This window comes from Schistocerca serialis, chromosome 10 (genome assembly GCF_023864345.2).
Source record: "Schistocerca serialis cubense isolate TAMUIC-IGC-003099 chromosome 10, iqSchSeri2.2, whole genome shotgun sequence".
Taxonomy (NCBI): domain Eukaryota; kingdom Metazoa; phylum Arthropoda; class Insecta; order Orthoptera; family Acrididae; genus Schistocerca; species Schistocerca serialis.
Window position 1 is genome coordinate 130,092,899 of NC_064647.1, and position 21,926 is coordinate 130,114,824.

Consider the following 21,926-nt stretch of genomic DNA (forward strand, 5'->3'; position numbering starts at 1 on the left):
CAGAGGTATGTTATTTTGTAAATATACTGTCTTTAGTACGTTTCACGAACATAATGGTAAGTGCATGTACATACCATTATGTTCCTGAAGTACATTAATTTTGAGGTTATTTTAGAATGGCTACATTTTTTTGGCTAAGTGGTGTGTGAATGCGCATTTCTCATTTATATTGTTACATGTAATAATAATAATGGTAACAGTAGTTTACGTTGTTATACATGTTAATAGCGAATCAGATCATATTGCCCAAAACAACGAACAGTGTATTGCTCCTGCAGAAACCATTCAGGAACAGACAAAGAGGTCGTCGCTGAAAAGGTGCTGCTGTGGCTAAAATAAGAACTGGAATAATGGTACTGTTTTGGAAATATCTAATTTCAACTGGTAGATTTCGTGTGATTGAACACCACTTCCCCGTGAGCGGGCACACCATGTTACCGTCCGATAGAGATTTCGTGACAATTGAAAATTACGTTCGCCGACAAGTACGAGATTGTAAAGTTCAGATCAGTGGTGCGAGATCATCAAGAAGTCGGCTAAGAAGAATCCGTTGCTTGTATATAATATGAAAAAGAGAGGATTTCTATCAAATACGATACTCTAAAGAAGTGTTTGTCTTCAGAAAAAAGACAGTTGACGGTCGAGATGTCAACCTAAGGAAAGTATGTAGGTGGAAGGTGACGTCGGAATATCCATCATCTTTATTCATCAGCGAGACATTTTGTCATGACATTTGGCATGAAATAAGCTTCAGGAAACATGGAAGGCAAGGACCATTTCCTATGCTTCGACTTAAATACAATGGGCCAAGGCTTATTGAAAAGAAGAAAGTTGCTGACGTCCTGTCGCTCCTAAATTACATACCTCCTGTCAACCATGGATTTATTCTGTCACTAAAGCCAACAGTTTTGGATGAAAAAGACATTAGTAATGAGAGTGATGAATGATTTTGCAGCTTCAGTAAAGTGTTGAACACTTACTGTAAAATTTTATATGTAATGTTCTATCATTATGTGTTGTTTATGGTGTATGGTAATGTAATAATTTTTGTATATTTCATTTGTTTTAGTCAGTTCTGAGTTTCATTTATGTCTGTATAGTAGAAGATAGATGATAGAATCACTGCAGAACAAAAGGACTGTTCAAAAAAAATTATTCAGATTTGCAGATCAATTGAAACTTTAGATACGCTGTATCTCGAAACTGTGATTTTGGTGCTTACCATTTTGTTCCCCCGAGCAGCTCAATTCTCCAAAGTAATTGTTTGTGTGCACATGCTTTTGTAATACCCATAATAATACATTTGTTTGTGCCAGCTATTTTTGACCACATAGCTTTTAATCGGAAGTGCTATATTAAAATGGTATTTAAATGTATCTATAAAGATTTAAAATTTGTTAAGCAGCAGTGGGAGAACACACACACATAAAAGGTAAGGAAATCTGCAAGCTGTTGGAGTCAGTTGCTCCTTCTCCTGGCAGAAGAGTGGAAGGGGAACATATAGGGACAAAGAAAAAGGACTGGTTGGGTTTAGGAAATGGGGAGGGTTGTGAAAAGTTGCCTAGAAACGAGGGTCAGGGAAGACTTTCTGAACAGGACATCTTCTGCCAAAAGAAGGCGCCACTGGCTCCAAAAGCTTGCACATTTCCTTATCTTTTATATGCGTGTGTTCACTTCCCTCACTTGGTGTATAGATTTTTTATTTTCAAAATTGATTATTTTCACAGTAATTTAAATTTGTCAGATATCTTTCCAATACCATAAATTTTCTCCCATGGTTTGATTTTTAAATAATTTATAAATATTTTGAGTTTCTGATCATTGTTAAGTTTTCTTGTCATATATGTTTGTTAGTTTGTTGACCTTTTCACTTTCAGTATTGTAACTTATGATTTGTGCATAGTGGTTTCCAAGTTGAGTCTTTACTGTTTCTGATTTGTGATGTTGTTAGTTAGAGTTGATTATTATTTGATCTATAGTGGATCTTGTATGGCTAGTTTCTTTTGTGGGCGAATGTATTGTGATTTTCAAGTTACTAGAGATTAAGAGTTTAAATAGTTTTGTTCTCATTTTATGGGGCTTGCTAAAGTCTGTATTAAAATCACCACAGATAAGAGTGATTTGCCTATTTTTTACAGTTTGAATGAATGTGTCTTCCATGAGTTGTACGTAGTTTTTTACGTCTTCATCAGGAGATCTGCAAAGGCATATTACAGTTGTTTTGAGTGATGATATCTGGCTAATATTTCAAAATCTTTTCCACAACGTATCATTTTTAGTTGTTCTAGATGTTTGTCAGCTCTTCCTTTTTTTGACAAAGTGGTGGAAACGTTTTCTACAAGTGCAGGCTTCCAAGATTAGATTAAATCAGATGTACTCTTCATTCCGATTGATCCCTATAAGGAGATGTCCAGAATGTAGAATACCTCAGAAGAATAAGAACATGCAATAAATATTTACAATGTAAAATAAATATGCTAATGTACTTCTCACATATCCCATGTGGAGGTGTAACGAGTCAAAAATTTTTTAAACATATTTTCACCTACTATCAAGCTGTAATCCCAAGAATTTAATACTGTCCACTTTTATATAAGTTTGGCATATATTTTAGGCATATACTGGTGGGAAAACCTCTTACAGGTTCTGAATTGCATGTAAGGTGTTTTTTCAAATTTTAATGATAACAAATTAACCAATCTAAGACCACACTTAATTTTTCTATTTATTTCAATGTTTATATCCTCTGGGGAGGAGAAGAAAAAAAGAAAAAAAAAAAAAAACGAACTTGGCATCTGGTAATATTACTGATGAAAAGTCATTAATATACACATGAAAATCAAGGGCCCAAAGATGGAACGTTGTGGGACAACAAATGTAACTAGTTTTGAATTGGATGATGGCTGATAGCTTAATTCTTTCTCTTTCCTAATGACATCTCTCATTTACTGTTAGATATACAGGAACTGAACAATTTTGCAGCATTTCCTGTTACACTGTAATATTCTAATTTACTTGAAAGGGTACTGTGATTTGCACATTCAGATGCTTTTGTCATGTCGCAAAATATCCCAGTAGCCAGTAATATATTGAAATCTTCTTCTTCTCCTCCCAGGGGGAAGGGTGTAGTGCCTGGGAGTTCTCACATCCATTCATCAAAAAGAATGAGGGAGGCTAGTCGTCCTGATAATCAACTTGTTGTCAGTAACGGGGGTCAAGGAGTCATGAATCGTAATGTCTTTGTAGTGATTAAGAGGAAGGAGGGGACATTTGAAAAAGTGTCCCCCATCTATATCCAAAAAAGGCTTAGAAGGGCTGGCTGGTACCCTAAAGTCTATGAAGTGGTTGCGCAATGGTTCCTTGCTTGTTGAGACTAACCAGGCAAAGCAGGTGGAACTCCTTAAGAAGTCATAGAAATTGCGTGAGTACAACATCATTGTTGAGTTGCATAACTCCCTTAATTCCAGCAATGGTGTGGTAACCTGCCATGATATTGTGGATATAGACGTTGCTGGACTCAAACAAGAATGGGCACCACAGGGGATCATAGATGTGGAACAAAGGATATGCAAGAACAATGGAGAGACTGAGAAGACTGCCACTTTTATTGTGATCTTCAGTTCTCCAACCCTACCTGAACATATCATGGCAGGTTTCCTCCAATTAAGGTTCGGCCCTACGTACCTAACCCCTTTGCGATACTTCAAATGCCAGCATTTTGCCATACAATGCTGAGTTGCAGAGGCAAAGCGATTTGTGGGAAGTGTGGAAAGGCAGCTCATGAAGCTGGAATGGACTGTCCATCTCCAGCAGTCTGTATGAACTGCTCTGGAAGCCACCCGGTCTGGAGCCAAGCCTGCCCTGTTTTTGCAGAGGAATGCAAAATACAGTAAATCAAAGTGACTAAGCGGATCCCATATGTAGAAGCCAAAAAGGACTATCAGGTTACGAAACCCCATCTTTGCTGTTTCTTATGCTTTGTTGGTGCAGAAACCTGTTACTAAGGTCGACGCTTTGACGACATCCAGTGTTCCATTATCCACCTCTAGCACCTGTACTTGCACTAGCACCTGTACTTGCACCTGTATGTGCCAAAGTAAAGTGAAAGACATAGAGACTCAAACAGCTACAATGGAAGAGACCAGTTATGCTTCCACAGTGCACAGCTTGAAGGAACCCCAAAAGCAGTGTGTCCCTCAATGCCAAGTTTCTTTGAAGAAAAGTGGCTCTGACCACCCACTTTCCCTCTCATCCTTGCTGGGAAAGTGAAGAGGGAAAGGATCCCAACATACGGGTCGAAAGCTGACCTGGGCACCATCAGATGTCATTTTGGCACGTGTGATTGATGAGGACATCATGGATTTTGATACCTCATCACCAGACACGGTCAGCCCCAAAAACCCCGCCTCATTCTACAAGCACCTCGCCACCGTGGCACAAAGACAGGGGTAAATCAAGACCACATTGACGAAATGGCTCCCATACTTCAGTGGAATATAAATGGATACATGACTCATCTGGCAGAACTGAGACTCCTTGTAGAGGACAGACCCTTTTGCCTCTACCTACAAGAGACTCATTTTAAAGAGACTGACACACCTGTACTTGGAGGATATCACCTTTATAGAAACGACGACCTTCCTGGTGACAGGGCAAAAGGTTGGGCTGCAGTGTCAGTAGAGGACACTTTTCACTCCTCACCTATTCTCTTAACAACAACACTACGTGTGGTTGCTGTTCGGATAGTGGACCATGTTGACATCACAGTGTGATCTGTGTACTTACCACCCCATGAGCCTCACAAATCTTCTTGATGAACTGCCCTGACCCTTTCTCCTTTTGGGGGACTTCAGTGCACACAGTGTACTATGGAGCTCTAACACCATATGCCCTAAGGGTCGGGTACTTGAGGATATGCTACACACAGCAGATCTTATAGTGCTGAACATGGATCAAGCCACACATTTTAGCACCGCTACAGGTTCGTCTACAGCCATAGACCTCTCCTTCTGCTCACCTGCTCTTTGGGACACTGCTCAGTGGGCAGTGGACAATGACCTTCATGGCAGTGACCATTTCCCAATCTGGATCCATCTGCCTGATGGAGCAGGTCCTGAAAGAAAGCCACCGAGATGGTTATTCAAGAAGGCTAACTGGATGCTTTAAGGCAGTTAGCTGTTTTTGAGCAATGTTATGGCATCCAGGACTGGGTGGCTCACATTACAGCTGTGATTCACCATGCTGCTGATGCATCCATCCCAAAGTCTGTGGAAGTGCCTAGGAGCTGACCTGTCCCTTGGTGGAATGATGAGTGTCACTTTGCAATCAGGAACAGGAGGGCAGCAATGTGCAGATTCAATCAATGCCTTACAGATGAGAATCTTGCAAATAATTTGGGAGAGTAAGCAGAGGTCTTGGCAAGTGTTCCTGAACTCCATCAATAGGTCCGCAGCCGCATGCAAAGTACGGGAAGCCATTAGGAGGATCTCATTTCACAACTGTCGACTGCGAAAAGCAGCTGTACGAATACACGGGTCTCTTTTAACATCGATAATGGATATAGCTCAGACAATGACTCAGTCGTATAAATCCATTATGGCCAATTCCAGCCAGGATCCCACCTTCCTTCAATATCGGGAGGCACAGGAGAAGGCTGATCTTGATTTCCGTTCCACCAACATGGAAGAATACAACCAGCCTTTCTCTCTGTGGGAGCTGGATTCTGCATTGTCAGTTGCTTGTGATACGAACCCTGGAAATGACCAGATAACCTACAGCATGTTACAACAGTTAGACCAACAGTTGAAGGAAGTCCTCCTTCAGCTCTTCAATAAAATTTGGATAACTTGCGACTTTCCCAACTCGTGGATGGAATCGATTTAAATCCCAATTTTAAAACTAGGAAAGGATCAGACAGACCCTGGTAGTTATCGTAGTATTAGCCTGACAATCTGTGTTGGAAAGACACTAGAGTGTATGGTCAATCAGTGTCTAGTGTGGGTCCTGGAAGCCAGGTCCCTACTCAGTCCCTCCCAGTGTGGATTCAGAAGCCTCGATAACCTGACCCTGCTCGAAGCTGCAATTCAATAACGTTTCCTTCATAAGCAACACTGATAAACTGTTTTCTTAAATTTTTAAAAGGTCTATGATACTACCTGGAGGCATAATATTTTGTCACAGCTCAATAAGTGGGGATTTCATGGGCGTCTACCAACCTTCATACGGTCCTTTCTCTTGGACAGTTATTTTAGATACAAGGTTGGGAATGTCTTGTCTGACTGTTTTAAGCAGGAGAATGGTGTCCCTCAAGGGACTGTTTTAAGTGTCATGGCTTTTGCCATTGCAATCAATAGTATTAAAACCACAGTGCGATGTCCAGTACTATGTTCCTTATTTGTGGACAACTTCTCCATCTTCTGTGCATCCTCCAGCCTCACCACAGCTACTTGGCAATTGCAACTGATGCACAGACGAGTGGAGGAATGGTCTTGCACCACAGGTTTTAAATTCTCTTTAGAGAAAACAGTTTGTGTTGCTTTTAATTGTTTCCACTCTGTTTAATTTGCCCGTTTTAAAAGTGGGGGCACCGATCGCACTTTTAAGGAAAAGGTGAAGTATCTGGGTCTTACCTTTGATGAGAAGTTAACATGGTTGCCACACCTTAAAGAGCTGAAACTGAGATGTCTCAAGGTCATAAACATCCTTAAATGTGTTAGTCATAGGTCTTGGTGTGCCGACAGTACATGTCTGCTCCAACTTTATAAGACCTTGAATACGGATGCCAGATTTATGGGTCAGCAAGGTCTTCATACCTTAAAATGCTGGATGCAGTTCACCACTAGGGTATTAGGCTGTCAACAAGGGCCTATCACATGAGCCCTGTTGTTAGTTTGTGTGCAGAGGCTGGTGAGCCTCTGCTGTCTATTCGACATCTTCTTCGCGTGGTATGCCAAGCATATAGGGCTCTGTACATTCCTACATCACCAGCATTTAGTTATGTTGTTCAGTCGCCACTGGAACAGCTGTTCGATCATTGACCACAAGCAACACGGCCATTTGGGATCCGTGCAAGGGAGAGCTTTGAATTATTACAGGTGGGTGGCATTAAGGTCCAAAGCCAGGGGTGGAGTAGGGCATCCCCCTGCTACTACCAAGGCCTACATTGCTTTTAGAACTGGCTGCTTACAAGAAGCATTGTATTCAGACCATGTTTGTAAAATTAAATTTAACAAAATTTTATGTAGCCATCCAGATTTATTACCGTCTACACGGATGGTTCTAAGCAGGGACATGTTTTCGGTTGTTCTGTCGTGTTCCCTGACACTGTACTTGGGACATGACTCCCAGAGCAGTTTTCAGTTTATTACACAGAATTGTTTGCTATCCTGAGGGCAATGGAGCAGATGAGACAGCGCCATGACGAAAAGTTTATCATCTTCCCTGATTCTCAGTGCCCTTCTTGCTGTTGGACAGATGTACCCAGCAGATCGAATGGTGCAGCAAGTGCAGGATGCTCTCCTTCTCTTGCACAGGCAAAACAAGGAAATCATTTTTTGCTGGGTTACAGGACGCATAGGCATCCAGGGAAACGAACTCGCTGATGCAATGCTAAGGAGTCTTGCTCCCTTCCTCCTCCTGCCAGCTGTTCAGTCCCTCTGCGGGCTGTCACTTCATTTGTGACCAGGAAGGCTATATGTTGGTGGGAGTCCCAGTGGCTGGAAGTGAGGAACAATAAACTACACTCCATCAAAAACTTCAGTGCGACCATGGATCACCTCCTTCCACCCGCAATCGCCTCCTTCCGCCCGTGACGGTGTGAAGAAGTAGCCTTTACTTGGGTTAGAGTGGGACATTGCCCACTGACACATGGCTTCCTCTTACATCTGGAGGAGACCCCAGTATGTCAGAGATGTGGGACACAGCCGTCAGTATGACATCTTTTAACGCAGTGTGTTCTATATGATGACCTGAGGGTTGAACTGGGTCTCCCACAGGAACTTCCCTCTATTTTAACTGATAACGAGGTGAGTGTTGTTCGTGTCTTAAAATTTTGTGCGGTGTTGGGAATTCTTCCCAAAACACTTGGTGTGCAACCTTAATGTGTCACAGAATGGCTGGGTCACGTATTATTTCTAAGTCATCATCCACCCATGCTTATTTGTCCCTTTCTTAACGACATCTTTACAGGTATTTTCTCCATGATTTTGATTAGTTATGCCTCTCTGTCTTGCTGGAGTTTTATTATGGGCTTTTCTGAACCTCACCTTCCTGGTGTTGCTTTATGTTTCCTGTGGTGGGATCAAATGTAGTTTTCCAGTTTATTTATCTCCTTTGATAGATTATGAAAATCTTTTTCGGTATAATATTAGTGCAAGGGCACTGATAACCTAGCTGTTTAGCGCCCTCCACCATAAATCATGATCGTCACCACCATCTGTAATATATTGCCTAATGAATGAAGCACATTTTCATTGTGTGTGTAGATAGCTTCCTCAATATCAGACGTCATTAAAAGTCCAAACTGAGACTTGGACAATATATTATTGAAGGCATAAAGGAATTACAGATATTGACTGTGAGTGGATATTAATTTAAGTCAATGGGGAAGGTAAAAAATTTGTGCCGGTGTGGCATTTGAACCTTAGGTATGCTGCTTACTGGGCAGATGCACTGACCACTGCTTCACACCTTGGTCATCACAAGTGCATGGAATACCCTAGCATGCCTCCTTTCAGACCAAATTCTCGACTTAGGTAGCCACACACTACTAATGTAGTGCCCATTGTCCATTATTCTCATTATTTGTGGCAATTCACTGATTCCTGTAAGAGTTCAGGCTTGGTGTACGTCCAAACAGAAGACGTTAATGGTTGTTCTCACCTAAAGTATATATATGTGGTGCCTGTTCTTGCAGACATGTCTTTATTATCTGTTGTCAGATGGTTAGAGCCTGACTGTATATTACCTTTTCTAAAATTTTTGAGATTGCTGGCAAAAGTGAAACTGTATTTCTTTATCTCCTTCCTTAAACAGAGGCTTAACTTCATCGTATTTCAACCATTCAAGAAATGTTCCAATGATAATTGATTGGGTACACATTTACTAAACTCAGAAGGACATTCTTTAATTTACTTTGTTGGTATTTGACCATATTTTTGATTTTAAAGCTTTAATAATGAATATTACTTGCTTGGATAGTGAGGATTATATTCATGTTAAGGATGTTAGGTGTACTATCTGGTCTGAGGTACTCCCTGGCAGCATCTACTGAACCTAACAAGCCCATCTTTTCAGTAACAGTCATGAAGCATTTGTTAAAAAGTTTTGTAACACTGCACACATCTTTACCAACGTATCATTTACTCTTAATGCTGTTTTGCCCTTCTTCATGTATGGTTCTGCAAGTTTCCTCCTTTGCTGTAGGGCGTATTGTCTTTATTTTGTTATCAGACATTATTATCTTTTTCTTGTAATGTATTTGTTTTGGAATCCCTATTACTATCTTTAATATTTTACAGTATGTCTTGTAATGTGCAGGGCTATTTATTGTTAACAGGTACAGTTTCCTTTTGATTTTACACAATAATTTTGTTCCTTGTGTAATCCATTGATTCTTCTATACGTTTTAATGAGCATGGTAATTTGATAAACTAAAAATCATACAGTTATGTCACTCAACTGTTAATAACTTTCTTTCAGGCACAATACAGCAGCTGATCCAAGAATTGTTCCCTGTGAGTACTGTAAGAAAAAATTCGAGACGGTCCGGGGCATGAGGATACATGTGGGGCATGTCCACAAAGGAGCCAGAGCTAAGCATTAATACGAGCTGCACAAAATGTTCTTTATAGAAAAGATTGTGCTCTGTGCAAGCATGATTTGAAATGGAATGCGAAGAAAAGAAAAATATTCAGTGCAGAGCAAATCTTCAAGCATTTTTAAGGTTTTTTTTACCATATATACCACATTTTGAGATATTTAAAAAATATCTTTTGTAATATTTACTGTATATAATTAAAAGTGTGTACTGTTTGATAGACTTTTAATAAAGTATTAATTAATTTATTCAATGTTCCTTTAGTAATATGATTATATCCTTATGAACATAATACACATGTGTTGTTGTAATAATCAGTTTTCATTCATTCATACATTGTATTCCATCAATCTTAGTGTGAAGGATAGCCTTTAGGGATGCAGAATAAATCAGATTATCACTAACAATAAAAAGCAGCCACTGTATGAAGTATACAACAACAGACACTGTAAACGTCCTGCTTTCCTCTTACACATTTATTTGTTGTCTCTATCTACTAATTCATACTAAGCATTTATTTAACTTCATTGACTTCAAAGCATGCCATCAGCTATCTCTATACTGGAAAAGTTACAGACATATGTAATATGAGTCCCAAGAGTCCAAACATTCTGATAAATCCATCCTAATATTATGAATGTAGAAATAACTCTGTCTGTTACATTTTCATAGCTAAATCTCTGAACATGTTTTGATGAAATTTGGTATTGAGATAACTTGAACCCTGAGGCTACTTTAGAAAGCAAAAAAGTATTTAAGTATCACTGTATTTTTAAGCATGATATACATGGGGATGGGGGGGAATGATTGGTGGAAGAGACCAAACAGCGAGGTCATCGGTCTCATCGGATTAGGAAAGGATGGGGAAGGAAATTGGCTGTGCCCTGTCAGAGAAACCATCCTAGCATTTGCATGAAGCGATTTAGGGAAATCCTGAAAATCCAAAATCAGGATGGCCGAACGCAGGATTGAACCGTTGTCCTCCCGAATGTGAGTCCAGTGTGCTAACCGTTGCACTACCTTGCTTGGTGATATACGTGAATGGGCTGCAGATAATGCTTGCACAGAGGTCAACGACTTGGAATGTTTACAGATTTTTCCATGGTAGTGTGAATCTAATGTTTAGTCATGCATACTGTTTCTAAATTTTAAAAAGAAATGATACACCACCTGACAAAGCTGATTTTTTACTGTGAAATATTGTGCAGGTACAGTACTAAGATCCGACGATAAGCCCTATGACCTTGTTTAAAACTATTAAGTTGGGCCAGCTTTAAGTTACATATTATTAATATTGTGTATTTTACAATAAGCCTCACAAACATAAATCTGATTTAACACACAGTTCTACAAGAACTTGAGGTGGGAAAGTTACTCAAACCCATCAAATATGGGAGAAGTCTTGTAACTTCTGTTACTTAGATGCAGAATATCATGCAGCCTTAAGAACTACAGAGACATAAGAATAGCCACAATCCTGTCACATTTTAGATGCTGATCACAATGCATCTCTTACAGCTTCTGAGGTCCTTGAAGAATCATGATGATTGTGGCACTTAAATCCTTTATGACAAAAATAGACACATTGTGCCTTTACATAAAGAAAGTGGGAGGCTTTAAGTGAGGCTGCATATGATTATGATCCATTATCTGCTTATGTTAGTCATCAACTTGTCATCTAAGGAACATTCAAATAGAGTCAGTGTTGTAGGGTACGTGTTAAACAAAACCATGCACACAGTAGAGTGAATGTACAAATACTGTCCCAATACTGCAACAAATGGCAGCTCATAGAAACTGTAGTGCACATGGTCCTGTGTGAAAACAAAATCAGAAGTTGGAACTGGACTAGGAAAAACTTTGCAGCTATAAACAGAACCACAGAAAGTCACTTACCAATAACTGAAGTTTTACTGTGTAACTGGAAATATTACCCATCCAGTAGCTTATGGGACACTTCGTGTTTTATGTGCTAGCAAACAAAATGTTGGACTCAGAAGAGTACATGTTTTCTTGCAAAAGTGCTTTTTAAGTTGCAAAATAATAATAATATAATAGTAATAATAATTTGATTTGGTTTCAACACTTTGCATCTGTTGTCCTATGTGGGGTACTATAAAGAATAGTTTTGCTCTTTGGAGCTGGAATACTTATTCTTTTCTCATCCCTTGCTCAAGAAATTCTCTTATGCTGGTACTACAATTAAAACTGTACTAATGCAGTAAAAATCCTCTGGTGACGAATTTTGTTTCATTTGCCAAAAGATATATGGCTTCCTTACAAGTATTTCATTGCACCCAGTGCATAGTATCTGAAGTTGTGGAAATATTTTCAAATGAATAATTGTTTAATAACTTATTTGTCACTATTTTGATGGTTTTGAGTTTTGTCAGTAGAAAGAACAGTTGCCATTGCAAGTGGCGATCTGTTATTTGTTTCTCCTTAATTTACTGCTTCAGTTCGGTTTTGCAATTTGCTTTTCCTGTGAGTGAGGTGTTTGAGTCTCAGGCTGGCATGAATTTTCCCTTTTTACCATTGGATTTATTTTAATATCTGATTGTGGCTGATGCCAAAATTTCTCTTGCATCAGTCTTTTCTGTGTTTGGTCCAAGTTCCACTGGGTTTTGTTACTTGTAAGTGACACATAATGTGAAAGTTACATTTATCTGTAAGCACTGCACACCAGCATAAATTACCAAATGACTATCTCTGGCCATTGTTCTAGTTGGGGGCTGCTTATTTGATGGCTTCCAGGGACAGCAAAAATTTTATTTTCAGTATTTCATATACTCATTGGTCAAATTTAAAAATTAAAAATGGTATCATAATCTACCCATTAACAGCTATAATCTTATGCTAGAGATTTAACACAGTAAGTCAAGTATTACACTTGGTAAACTGTGTATACATCTTGAGGTAGTGTAATTCATAGTGTGCTAGTAACCCAGCTATATTCAACTGGTATTGTGGGTTAAGAACATGTAATGACTTCGAGAGAGGTTTACCCTTTATTTCAAACCTTTACATATCTTTTTCTCACTATCACCCCTACAAAATGATGAAAGGAAACAAGTTTATAGTTTTTTCTCTGTTCATGAAGTAAAATAGCACCAGCAGGCATGATGTTTTAGTTTTATTACTTCTTCACACTATTCAAAATACATTTTTCAGCTGCATGCACATTTTACACATAATTGGTTTATCATTACCAACAGCACTGTAAGACTGCTCTGATGATGATGCTGCTGTATAAAGGAAAATATTGTTGTAGGATGATTGTATGGAACTATAGAAAGTCTTTGACAGAAATTCTTCTTGGTGTAATGAAGGACAGCTCTTTTCAAATTTATGTAAATGTAAGAGAATGCCTACAATAATGAGAAAGAAACCAGTGGTAACCAGTCACAAGATTAATGGTGAACATTTTGAGTACACCACATTGCATATTTAGCAATAAAAGTAAAGAGTGTTACAAGGTGGAATGAATATGTAAAATAAGTGAAGGCTAGTGGAAGCAGTATCAACGGGTTATCATGTGCTAATGCACTGCAGTGAATTGCAAATATCTCCCTAAAATTAAACCATTTCTCTTTGAATGCAAGCCAAAAATCACACTAAAATTGCACCATTTCCATTCTGCAAAGAAAATGAACAGAAACACATTTTGTAATTCTTTTTCTCACTTGCTGCCCTTATTTTACGACCCACCACCTAATTGCTTACTCAGCTATATTCAACTATTATTGACCTCTTAGCTGCTGTGACCGGTGTACGTGCCCTGATGCGGATTGTAATTTCAACACCAGTTCCCCCTTCTGGTTGCACCATTGCCTGTGTCCCGCTACATGGAGGCAGGTCCTATTTTGATCTTATTTTATTTGTTTTTCTATTTATTATTTTGATTTTCTTTTCTTTTTTCTTTTGTTTCTTTTGTTTTTCTTTTATTTTCTTTCTTTGACAGCTTATCCAAAAACCAGTTAACAAAAATTTAACAAGTGTTTTGAAAATTTGAAGAGAAATACAAATAAATAGTCATGAATGAAAAAGAAGAAAGAGGATAGGAAAGGAAGAAGTCTGAAGTCCCTCCACTGTGGGGTACTGAGAATGAAAGCCTCGGAATTGATCATCAAGCTGTTGATCCTCAGGCTCCAGTATCTTTTCCTTTAATCCTTAATCCATGAAGATCTATGTTATACTAGAGCCACTTCTAAGCTAATTACACTATTTACAGGTTTAAAGTGCCGTGTTTGCCTGTAGCAACTGCGACGGTGCGCCGACACTGTTTACGTTTATGTACATGTTTGGATCTAGTCTAGTATTATGCACTATCTTGGTAATGACTGTGTTAGATCTAGGACACTAATTCTAGGGTAAGGATATTTCTGTTGGGTCATTTGTTCTGTTTTAGTCCTCACCCTCCACACTATGGTGTCTGTCTAGGTGTTGCATATAGGTCTGTTGTCTGTTTTGTAATGCTGTATCCATGATATTAGGAAACCAGTGTCGGGTGCGGAAATAATGGTCGCCTACACTACCGTCCAGTTGGAGAAGGGATGGAGCCATCTGTTTTCGACTGTACATGCTCTGGTGTGATGCCATCTCTTCGGCATTGAGTGCTATATTGCTTACAGCACCAGATCAGTATTTTTCTTTGATATTGTGTGTAATGTACCGTGCAAGTGTGGAATATTTAGTGATTTTTGAAGGGTAGTTATTGTAATGGCACCATGAGTGAGTGGTCAAGCACACAGACTACTAATTCATTATCTTGGGTTTGTTTCCCACAGCCACCAACACTTTCTTTTCATTTTATTTCGTTTCTTACAGTGTTAAATTATAACTTATAGAATTTGAATATATTTAAACATTTCAATTTATATACATGAAATTAATATAGTCAACTTAGTTACAATTTCTGCCCTTGTAAGTCAAAAGGCTGTAGATGGTTGTAAGAAAAGCAAGTATATGAGGAGTTTTAGCGTGAAAAGGTTTTCTGTAGAAGGTCTGCTAAAGAAGTTGTTTCCCATAAGATCTCTGAATGTGAAGGTGAGATTTAAAGAGTTGGGGAGATCTATTCAAAATGTTAATCTAGCAACAGCAGCACGTGGGATGAAATTCATCGATTTTGCCCAAACTATCTGACTAGAAGCAGGCAGATGCCCCTTTCAAGTTCCTAGAATATTTCACCTGAGTGGTCTGTAGGAAAAGCTAAAACACTTTCCAAAGATTTACACACAGAGTTTGATGGACTTTTGGGCAGTAGCTCTCATAATGGCATGCAGTCAAATGCGCAGACTGGCAGTTCATCAGCTCAGGTTCAATTCCTGCTGGTACCATCAATTTCTTCCATTTTATTTTATTTCTCACACTGTTAAATGATAGATTATAAAATTTAAATATATTTAAACAGTACAATTTCTATACATAAAATGGATATATTCAGTTTAGTTATGATTACTTCTCTTGTAAATCAGAAGGCTATAGGCCACTACATTGTAGTACTTTGGCAAAATTTTACACAAGGGTCACTGAGTGGAAGAAAAGTTTGTTCAAAGAGCTCTGGGAAGCGTGTTGCACATGTGAAGGAAATTGCCACAAGATATTATTGTGACCAGCTCTAGGATATTGTTCCAGTGAGCGTGACAACAAAGATCATATGATTTCAGAGGCGCACTGCTGTGGCCATACCAGGCCAGTATAGGGCACACAAAAACATACCGGAAATACCCGGAGAACTTAAATTGGTGCCCCTTGAAGGAAGACGACATAGTTCTCATGAACCCTGTTGGATACATTTAAGGAGTGTGTATTTGAAGTAGTCTTTGCAACCAGTATGCTGCCAACACTGTTTATCTTACGAGGGGATTATGAGAACTGCATTATCATTCAAAGATTGCAGTGTCACACCAGAGTTGGCAATGCATATCGATTCCTCAGACATTTGGGATGTCTCACTGTACTCTGCAAAGATGAATGTGAGAGGCTGAAGAAGACATCCCCTCTCTCTCAGGTCAGCAGCACCCTCATCGGGAGGTCAATTTAGAGCCCAGCTCAGAAGAGCTCTGTTGCAGTTAATAATATAAGCTGAAGTAGACAACATCATTGAAAAGGGCCAAAATTTATTCAAGTGTTACACGGAAATGTAATTTTATGCATGTTGGACATTGTACTTCAGGAGACCAGTTTGTTAATTAGTGCATCAGGTGATGCTTCAATAGTCAGTGACACTTGTAAATTATCAACCATTACTGTGGCAAAGGATTCTGTCAAGTTGAATAAATATTTTTATCATTCACATAATAAAGTGAACTAATGTTTCATACGCTGTAGTTCCAGTGAGCCACCTCTCAGAGCAATCAAAGAACACATAGTTACGGCCAAATGACTGTTGTTTCGTCTGGTCATAGCAAGAATAAGATAAGAGAGATGAGATTGCATTCATAGACATACAATCATTTTCCTTCGCTCAGTAAGGCAAAGGAATGAGAAAAAAGCGTATGAGATCTGTAAAATGTAAACTTCGCCTTGCACTGTACAGTGAATTGTGGAGAATGTATCTATATGTAGACTGCCCCATTTTCTGCAGCTTGATAAGGGTAGATAACATGGTCATGGCAGAGAAAATGTTGGATAGTCTATCTTTACACTGTTATATCCAGCAACAAGACAGCTTAATAAATCTTTTGACTACATTGACTTAGAAGCTTGAAATTTTTACACTGCTGAGGGCCCACAGACTTCAGTACATGATAAGAATCTGAATACGTCAGCTTGTTCTGGAGAAAAAGGTGTCTTAACCCTTTGAAGGACAGGTGTCATTGTAACCTACCAGATACATTTGGTGAGCCAAAACATTATGGCCACTGTCGACCATGAGGTTATATGCTGCCTGGTGACACTAAGGGTATGTGACACGGTAAGAGAAGTACAGGGTGTCCCACTCAGACCTCCCAGATTTCAAGGAGCCAGGAGATAAAAACCATACTTATACGACAACGAAAAATGCACCACATTGCAGAGCATCTCAAAGAATTTATATCCCCCGCGTCAGAAGTACCAAGTATCGTCGCCAGAGTGCAGCATGGTATGAAGTGAAAATGGCGACTCCACAATAGTGTGTAAGCATTAGTGTGGTTTGCAGAAACAAAATCGCCGATTATTGTGCAAAGATATTATCGTCGTGTGTATGAATGTGGTCCACCTGATGAAAAACAATTAAGGAATGGTATAGGGAGTTTCTAGCAACAGGAAATGTTCTGAAACATCCTGGCAGTACACGTTATGGAGTTTCAGAAGAGACAGTGGAGGACATCAAACGTTTCTCAGAAACCCAAGTAAGTCAATTCGTCAAGCATCTAGCTAACTTGATGTACCTCGATCAACATTGCATCGGGTAGTTCACCAAAATCTTCGTATGTGTGCTTACAAAGTGCAAATTACGCAACATGTGACGCCAAATGGCAAACCATGTCGACAACAATTTGCTGCGGGTATGCTGCAGCGTATTGGTATGGATGCCACCTTCCTGGAAAGATGTTTATTCTCAGATGAGGCAACCTTTCATGTATCAGGAAGGGTTAATAGGCATTATGTTCGGATTTGGGGTTCACAAAATCCGCTCGTTGTCATTGAACATGTTCGTGACAGCCCTAAACTAAATGTCTGTGCAGGCTAATGCATGACAGGATTGTTGGACCGTTCTTCTTCGCGGAACAAACAGTGAATTGCACAGTGTATCTGGACATGTTGGAGCAGTTTGTGTACCCTCATGTACAAGACTTGCAACCCAACATCATTTTTCAACAAAACGGAGCTCCACTGCATTGGTCAACGGCTGTTCACAACTTTCTAGATAGGAAATTTCCCAATCGTTGGATCGGACGTGGAGGACCTATTGCCTGGCCACCACATTCACCCGACATTACACCGCTTGATTTCTTCATGTGGGGATTCGTGAAGGACTGTATGTATGCGACCAAAGCAGACGATATTCCTACGTTGCAACATCGTATCACCAATGCGATTGCAACAATAAGAGAGGAAATGTTTCAAAGACCTTTAATATAGACTTGACATTCTTCATGCTACAAATGGTTCACAAGTAGAGGTGTATTGATGATAAATAATCAAATTATTTGAGATGCTCTACAACGTGGTACATTTTTAAGTGACGTATCTACTGTGGTTTTTTCCTTGGGTCTATGAAATCAGGGAGGTTTCAGTGGGACACCCTTTTGTGAGTGGAGCAGAGTCTAATGGGGAATTATTCTATAAACGATAAGTGGCCCAAATGCGGAAATCCGGCGACTTGAAGCAGCTTTTACAAAAGTAGAATTTTTGTGGCCCAATTCCTGGGACCGAGCATTTCGGAAATGGCGCAGCTCATCAGCTGTCGGCGCGCTATTGTCATCACTATCTATGGAAAGTACACTACTGGCCATTAAAATTGCTACATCACGAAGATGACGTGCTACAGACTCAAAATTTAACCGACAGGGAGAAGATGCTGTGATATGGAAATGATTAACTTTTCAAAGCATCCACACAAGGTTGGCACCGGTGGTGACACCTACAACGTGCTGACATGAGGAAAGTTTCCAACCGATTTCTCATACACATACAGCAGTTGACCGGCGTTGTCTGGTGAAATGTTGTTGTGATGCCTCGTATAAGGAGGAAAAATATGTACCATCATGTTTCCGACTTTGATAAAGGTTAGATTGTAGCCTATCGCGATTGCGGTTTATCGTATCGCGACATTGCTGCTCGCGTTGGTTTAGATCCAATGACTGTTAGCACGATATGGAATTGGTGGGTTCAAGAGGGTAATACGGAACGCCGTGCTGGATCCCAACGGCCTCGTATCACTAGCAGTCGAGATGACAGGCATCGTATCCCCATGGCTGTAACGGATCGTGCAGCCACCTCTCGATCCCTGAGTGAACAGATGGGAACGTTTGCAAGACAACAACCATCTGCACGAACAGTTCGACGACGTTTCCAGCAGCATGAACTATCAGCTCCGAGACCATGGCTGCAGTTACCATTGACGCTGCATCGCAGACAGGAGCGCCTGCGATGGTGTACTCAACGACGAACCTCGGTGCACGAATGGCAAAACGTCATTTTTCCGGATGAATCCAGGTTCTGTTTAGAGCATCATGATGGTCGCATCCGTGTTTGGCGACATCGCTGTGAACGCACACTGGAAGCGTGTATTCATCATCGCCATACTCGCGTATCACCCAGCGTGATGGTATGGGGTGCCAGGGGTTACACGTCTCGGTCACCTCTTGTTCTTATTGACGGCGCTTTGAACAATGGACGCTACATTTCTGATGTGTTACGACCCGTGGCTCTACCCTTCATTAGATCCCTGCAAATCCCTACACTTCAGCAGGATAATGCCCGACCGCATGTTACAGGTCCTGTGCGGCCCTTTCTGGATACAGAAAATGTTCGACTGCTGCCCTGGCCAGCACATTGTCCAGATCTCTCACCAATTGAAAACGTCTGGTCAATGGTGACCGAGCAACTCGCTCGTCACAATACGCCAGTCACTACTCTTGATGAACTGTGGTATCGTGTTGAAGCTGCATGGGCAGCTGTACCTGTACACGCCATCCAAGCTCTGTTTGACTCAATGCCCAGGCGTATCACGGCCGTTATTACGGCCAGAGGTGGTTGTTCTGGGTACTGATTTCTCAGGATCTATGCACCCAAATTGCGTGAAAACGTAATCAAAAGTCAGTTCTAGTATAATATATTTGTCCAATGAATATCCGTTTATCATCTGCATTTCTTCTTGGTGTAGCAATTTTAATGGCCAGTAGTGTAGTTAAGAATGCAAAAACTACAGGTAGGCGACAAGAAGCTGGACGTCCATGCCTCATCACAGAACATAGGAATTGTTGGCTTGTCCTCTCTCTAAAGCAGATCTGATGATCGAGAAAAATGCTGGCGTAGGCACAAGTATTTTGGAGCACGCCATTCAGTGCACAGTATTGAACATGGTGTTCTGCAGTACAGGATCCCTTAGTATTCCCATGTTGACCGAACATCAGTTATGATTACAGATGGCAGGAGACCGTCGAGATTCCACCAAGGCTCAATGGAATCTTATTGCCTGGTCGAACGAATCCCATTTATTGTTAAACCAAGTCAATGGTCGTGTCAAGATCGCCGTCATCCCGGCCTGTGGGAGCAGTGTTATTTTATGGGGGACATTCATTTGGGCTTCCATGAGAAGGCACCAGGACAGCTGTGGACTACGTGAACATGATTAGGGACCACCTGTAACGCCTTGTGCTTGATGTCTTCCCCAACAATAGTGGTATATTCCAGCAGCATAGCTATCTGTATCACAAGTCCAGAATCGTCCTGCAGTGGTTTGAGGAGAGTGAACTCACGCTGATGTCTTGCCCAACAAATTCAGCTTATCTGAATCCAATGAAACCCAGATGGAACATTATCGGGCCCACAAACCAACAGCCCGTAAACTACGGGAAGTTTGTGACCAGTGTGTGCCGGCCGCTGTGACCGAGCGGTTCTAGGCGCTTCAGTCCGGCGCTTCAGTCCGGCACCGCGCGACTGCTACGGCCGCACGATCGAGTCCTACCTCGGGAATGAATGTGTGTGATGTCCTTTGGTTAGTAGGTTTAAGTAGTTCTAGGTCTAGGGGACTAATGACCTCATATGTTAAGTCCCGTAGTGCTTAGAGCCATTTGAACCATTTTGACCTGTGTCAAGTACTTATCGAATCCATGGCACACAGAATCACTGCTGAATTGTATTCCGGAAGTAGACCAACACGCTTTTAAGTAGATGGTCACAATGTTTCTGCTCATTAGTGCATGTAGAGTCTCTGACAGGGCAGTGGTCACTGTGACTTACCACACATATTTCTCAGTTTACCTTCCAGGGGCGGTAGTGCCGTCAAATAACCAACGAAATTGTTTCACTGATGGCAAGAAAATCACAGTGCAGTACTATTACCACGTATTTAAGACACGAGCTGATATTTCATGCATCGCAGGTGGTGTTCGTGGAAGTGTCGTGCATTTCTCTCTGGAGCTCTTCTTTATGCGTAACTATTTGTAACTATTTACGTGTTGAACTTCCCATAAATCTACAAGTAGTATTACATTTTATTCGAATAGTATTTTCTATACTTCACAGGAGGATTCCTGTGTGGTTAGCAACGCTAACAGTCGCCCTTCTTTTCCATTAAATATGTCTCGCCAAACTAACAATAACAGAGGAAGAATGATAGCGAATAATATTTGATAAAGATTGAAATGGAGCAGTTCTCCAATAAAGACTTTCGTCGAGAGGTATACAAAAGTTTGTTAGCACCAAAAATAGTTTCAGAGGCTGCTGCCTCATTATTTGGACACAAAAATAATTTATCATCTCAGTTCAAGACACACAAGCCATACGTAGGCGAAAATATTCGCCATGAAAGCAGGAAACATCAACACTTTCAATCATATAGAAGTAGAGCAGTTTGCAGTTCAAGAAAAATCCTAGCCCCAACTGTGTGGACGTGTTCAGTGTGCAAAGCACCTTTGCGCCCGAGAGCAGGCAAGAATTGTTTCAATAAATATTAAGAAAATTATAAGAAAGTTATAACAAAGTTGAGCCACTAACTAGCGATTTTGTATACCGCAGCGTGATGATTTGTTGTGGCGACCATATTTAATGCCTATATTTTGTAGTTGTTAGGATGAATCTTTACAAACCTACTATAGAAAACACATCATAATAATAAAACTAAAGTGTTACAAATGCATCAGATCTGAAATCAGGCCCCTCTTGGTTAAATTTTTGTGGCGCTTACCTGCCCTCAAAAAGTTAACAGACGGGTAAAAAATGACGAAAAAATATTTTTCGCCTTATATAGTTACAATTTCGAATCTTTTCCTTTGCTTGTGCTGTGATATTTTACTTCTTGCCAAATTTCATGATTCTACTCTATAGGTTTTGATGAGTGAATTTTCGAGTATCATAATGACATAAATGGTCGAATCTTTTGATTGCATTGACGTAGAAGTCTCTTTCTTTATTACATCGCAAGGGCAGTATAACTTAGTACGTAACACAAATTTTA

At 40.2% G+C, this 21,926-nt stretch overlaps 1 protein-coding gene across 1 annotated transcript in view; it reads left to right on the forward strand.

The window, feature by feature from the left end:
- LOC126425293 (uncharacterized) overlaps nucleotides 1–9,835 on the forward strand; it is a 214,677-nt gene extending 204,842 nt beyond the window's left edge. Inside the window, exon 8 of the mRNA XM_050088268.1 lies at nucleotides 9,700–9,835. Coding sequence (XP_049944225.1) covers nucleotides 9,700–9,823 — 124 coding nt within the window. The 3' untranslated portion in view covers nucleotides 9,824–9,835. The remainder of the gene's footprint in view (nucleotides 1–9,699) is intronic.
- The last annotated feature ends 12,091 nt before the right edge of the window (nucleotides 9,836–21,926 follow it).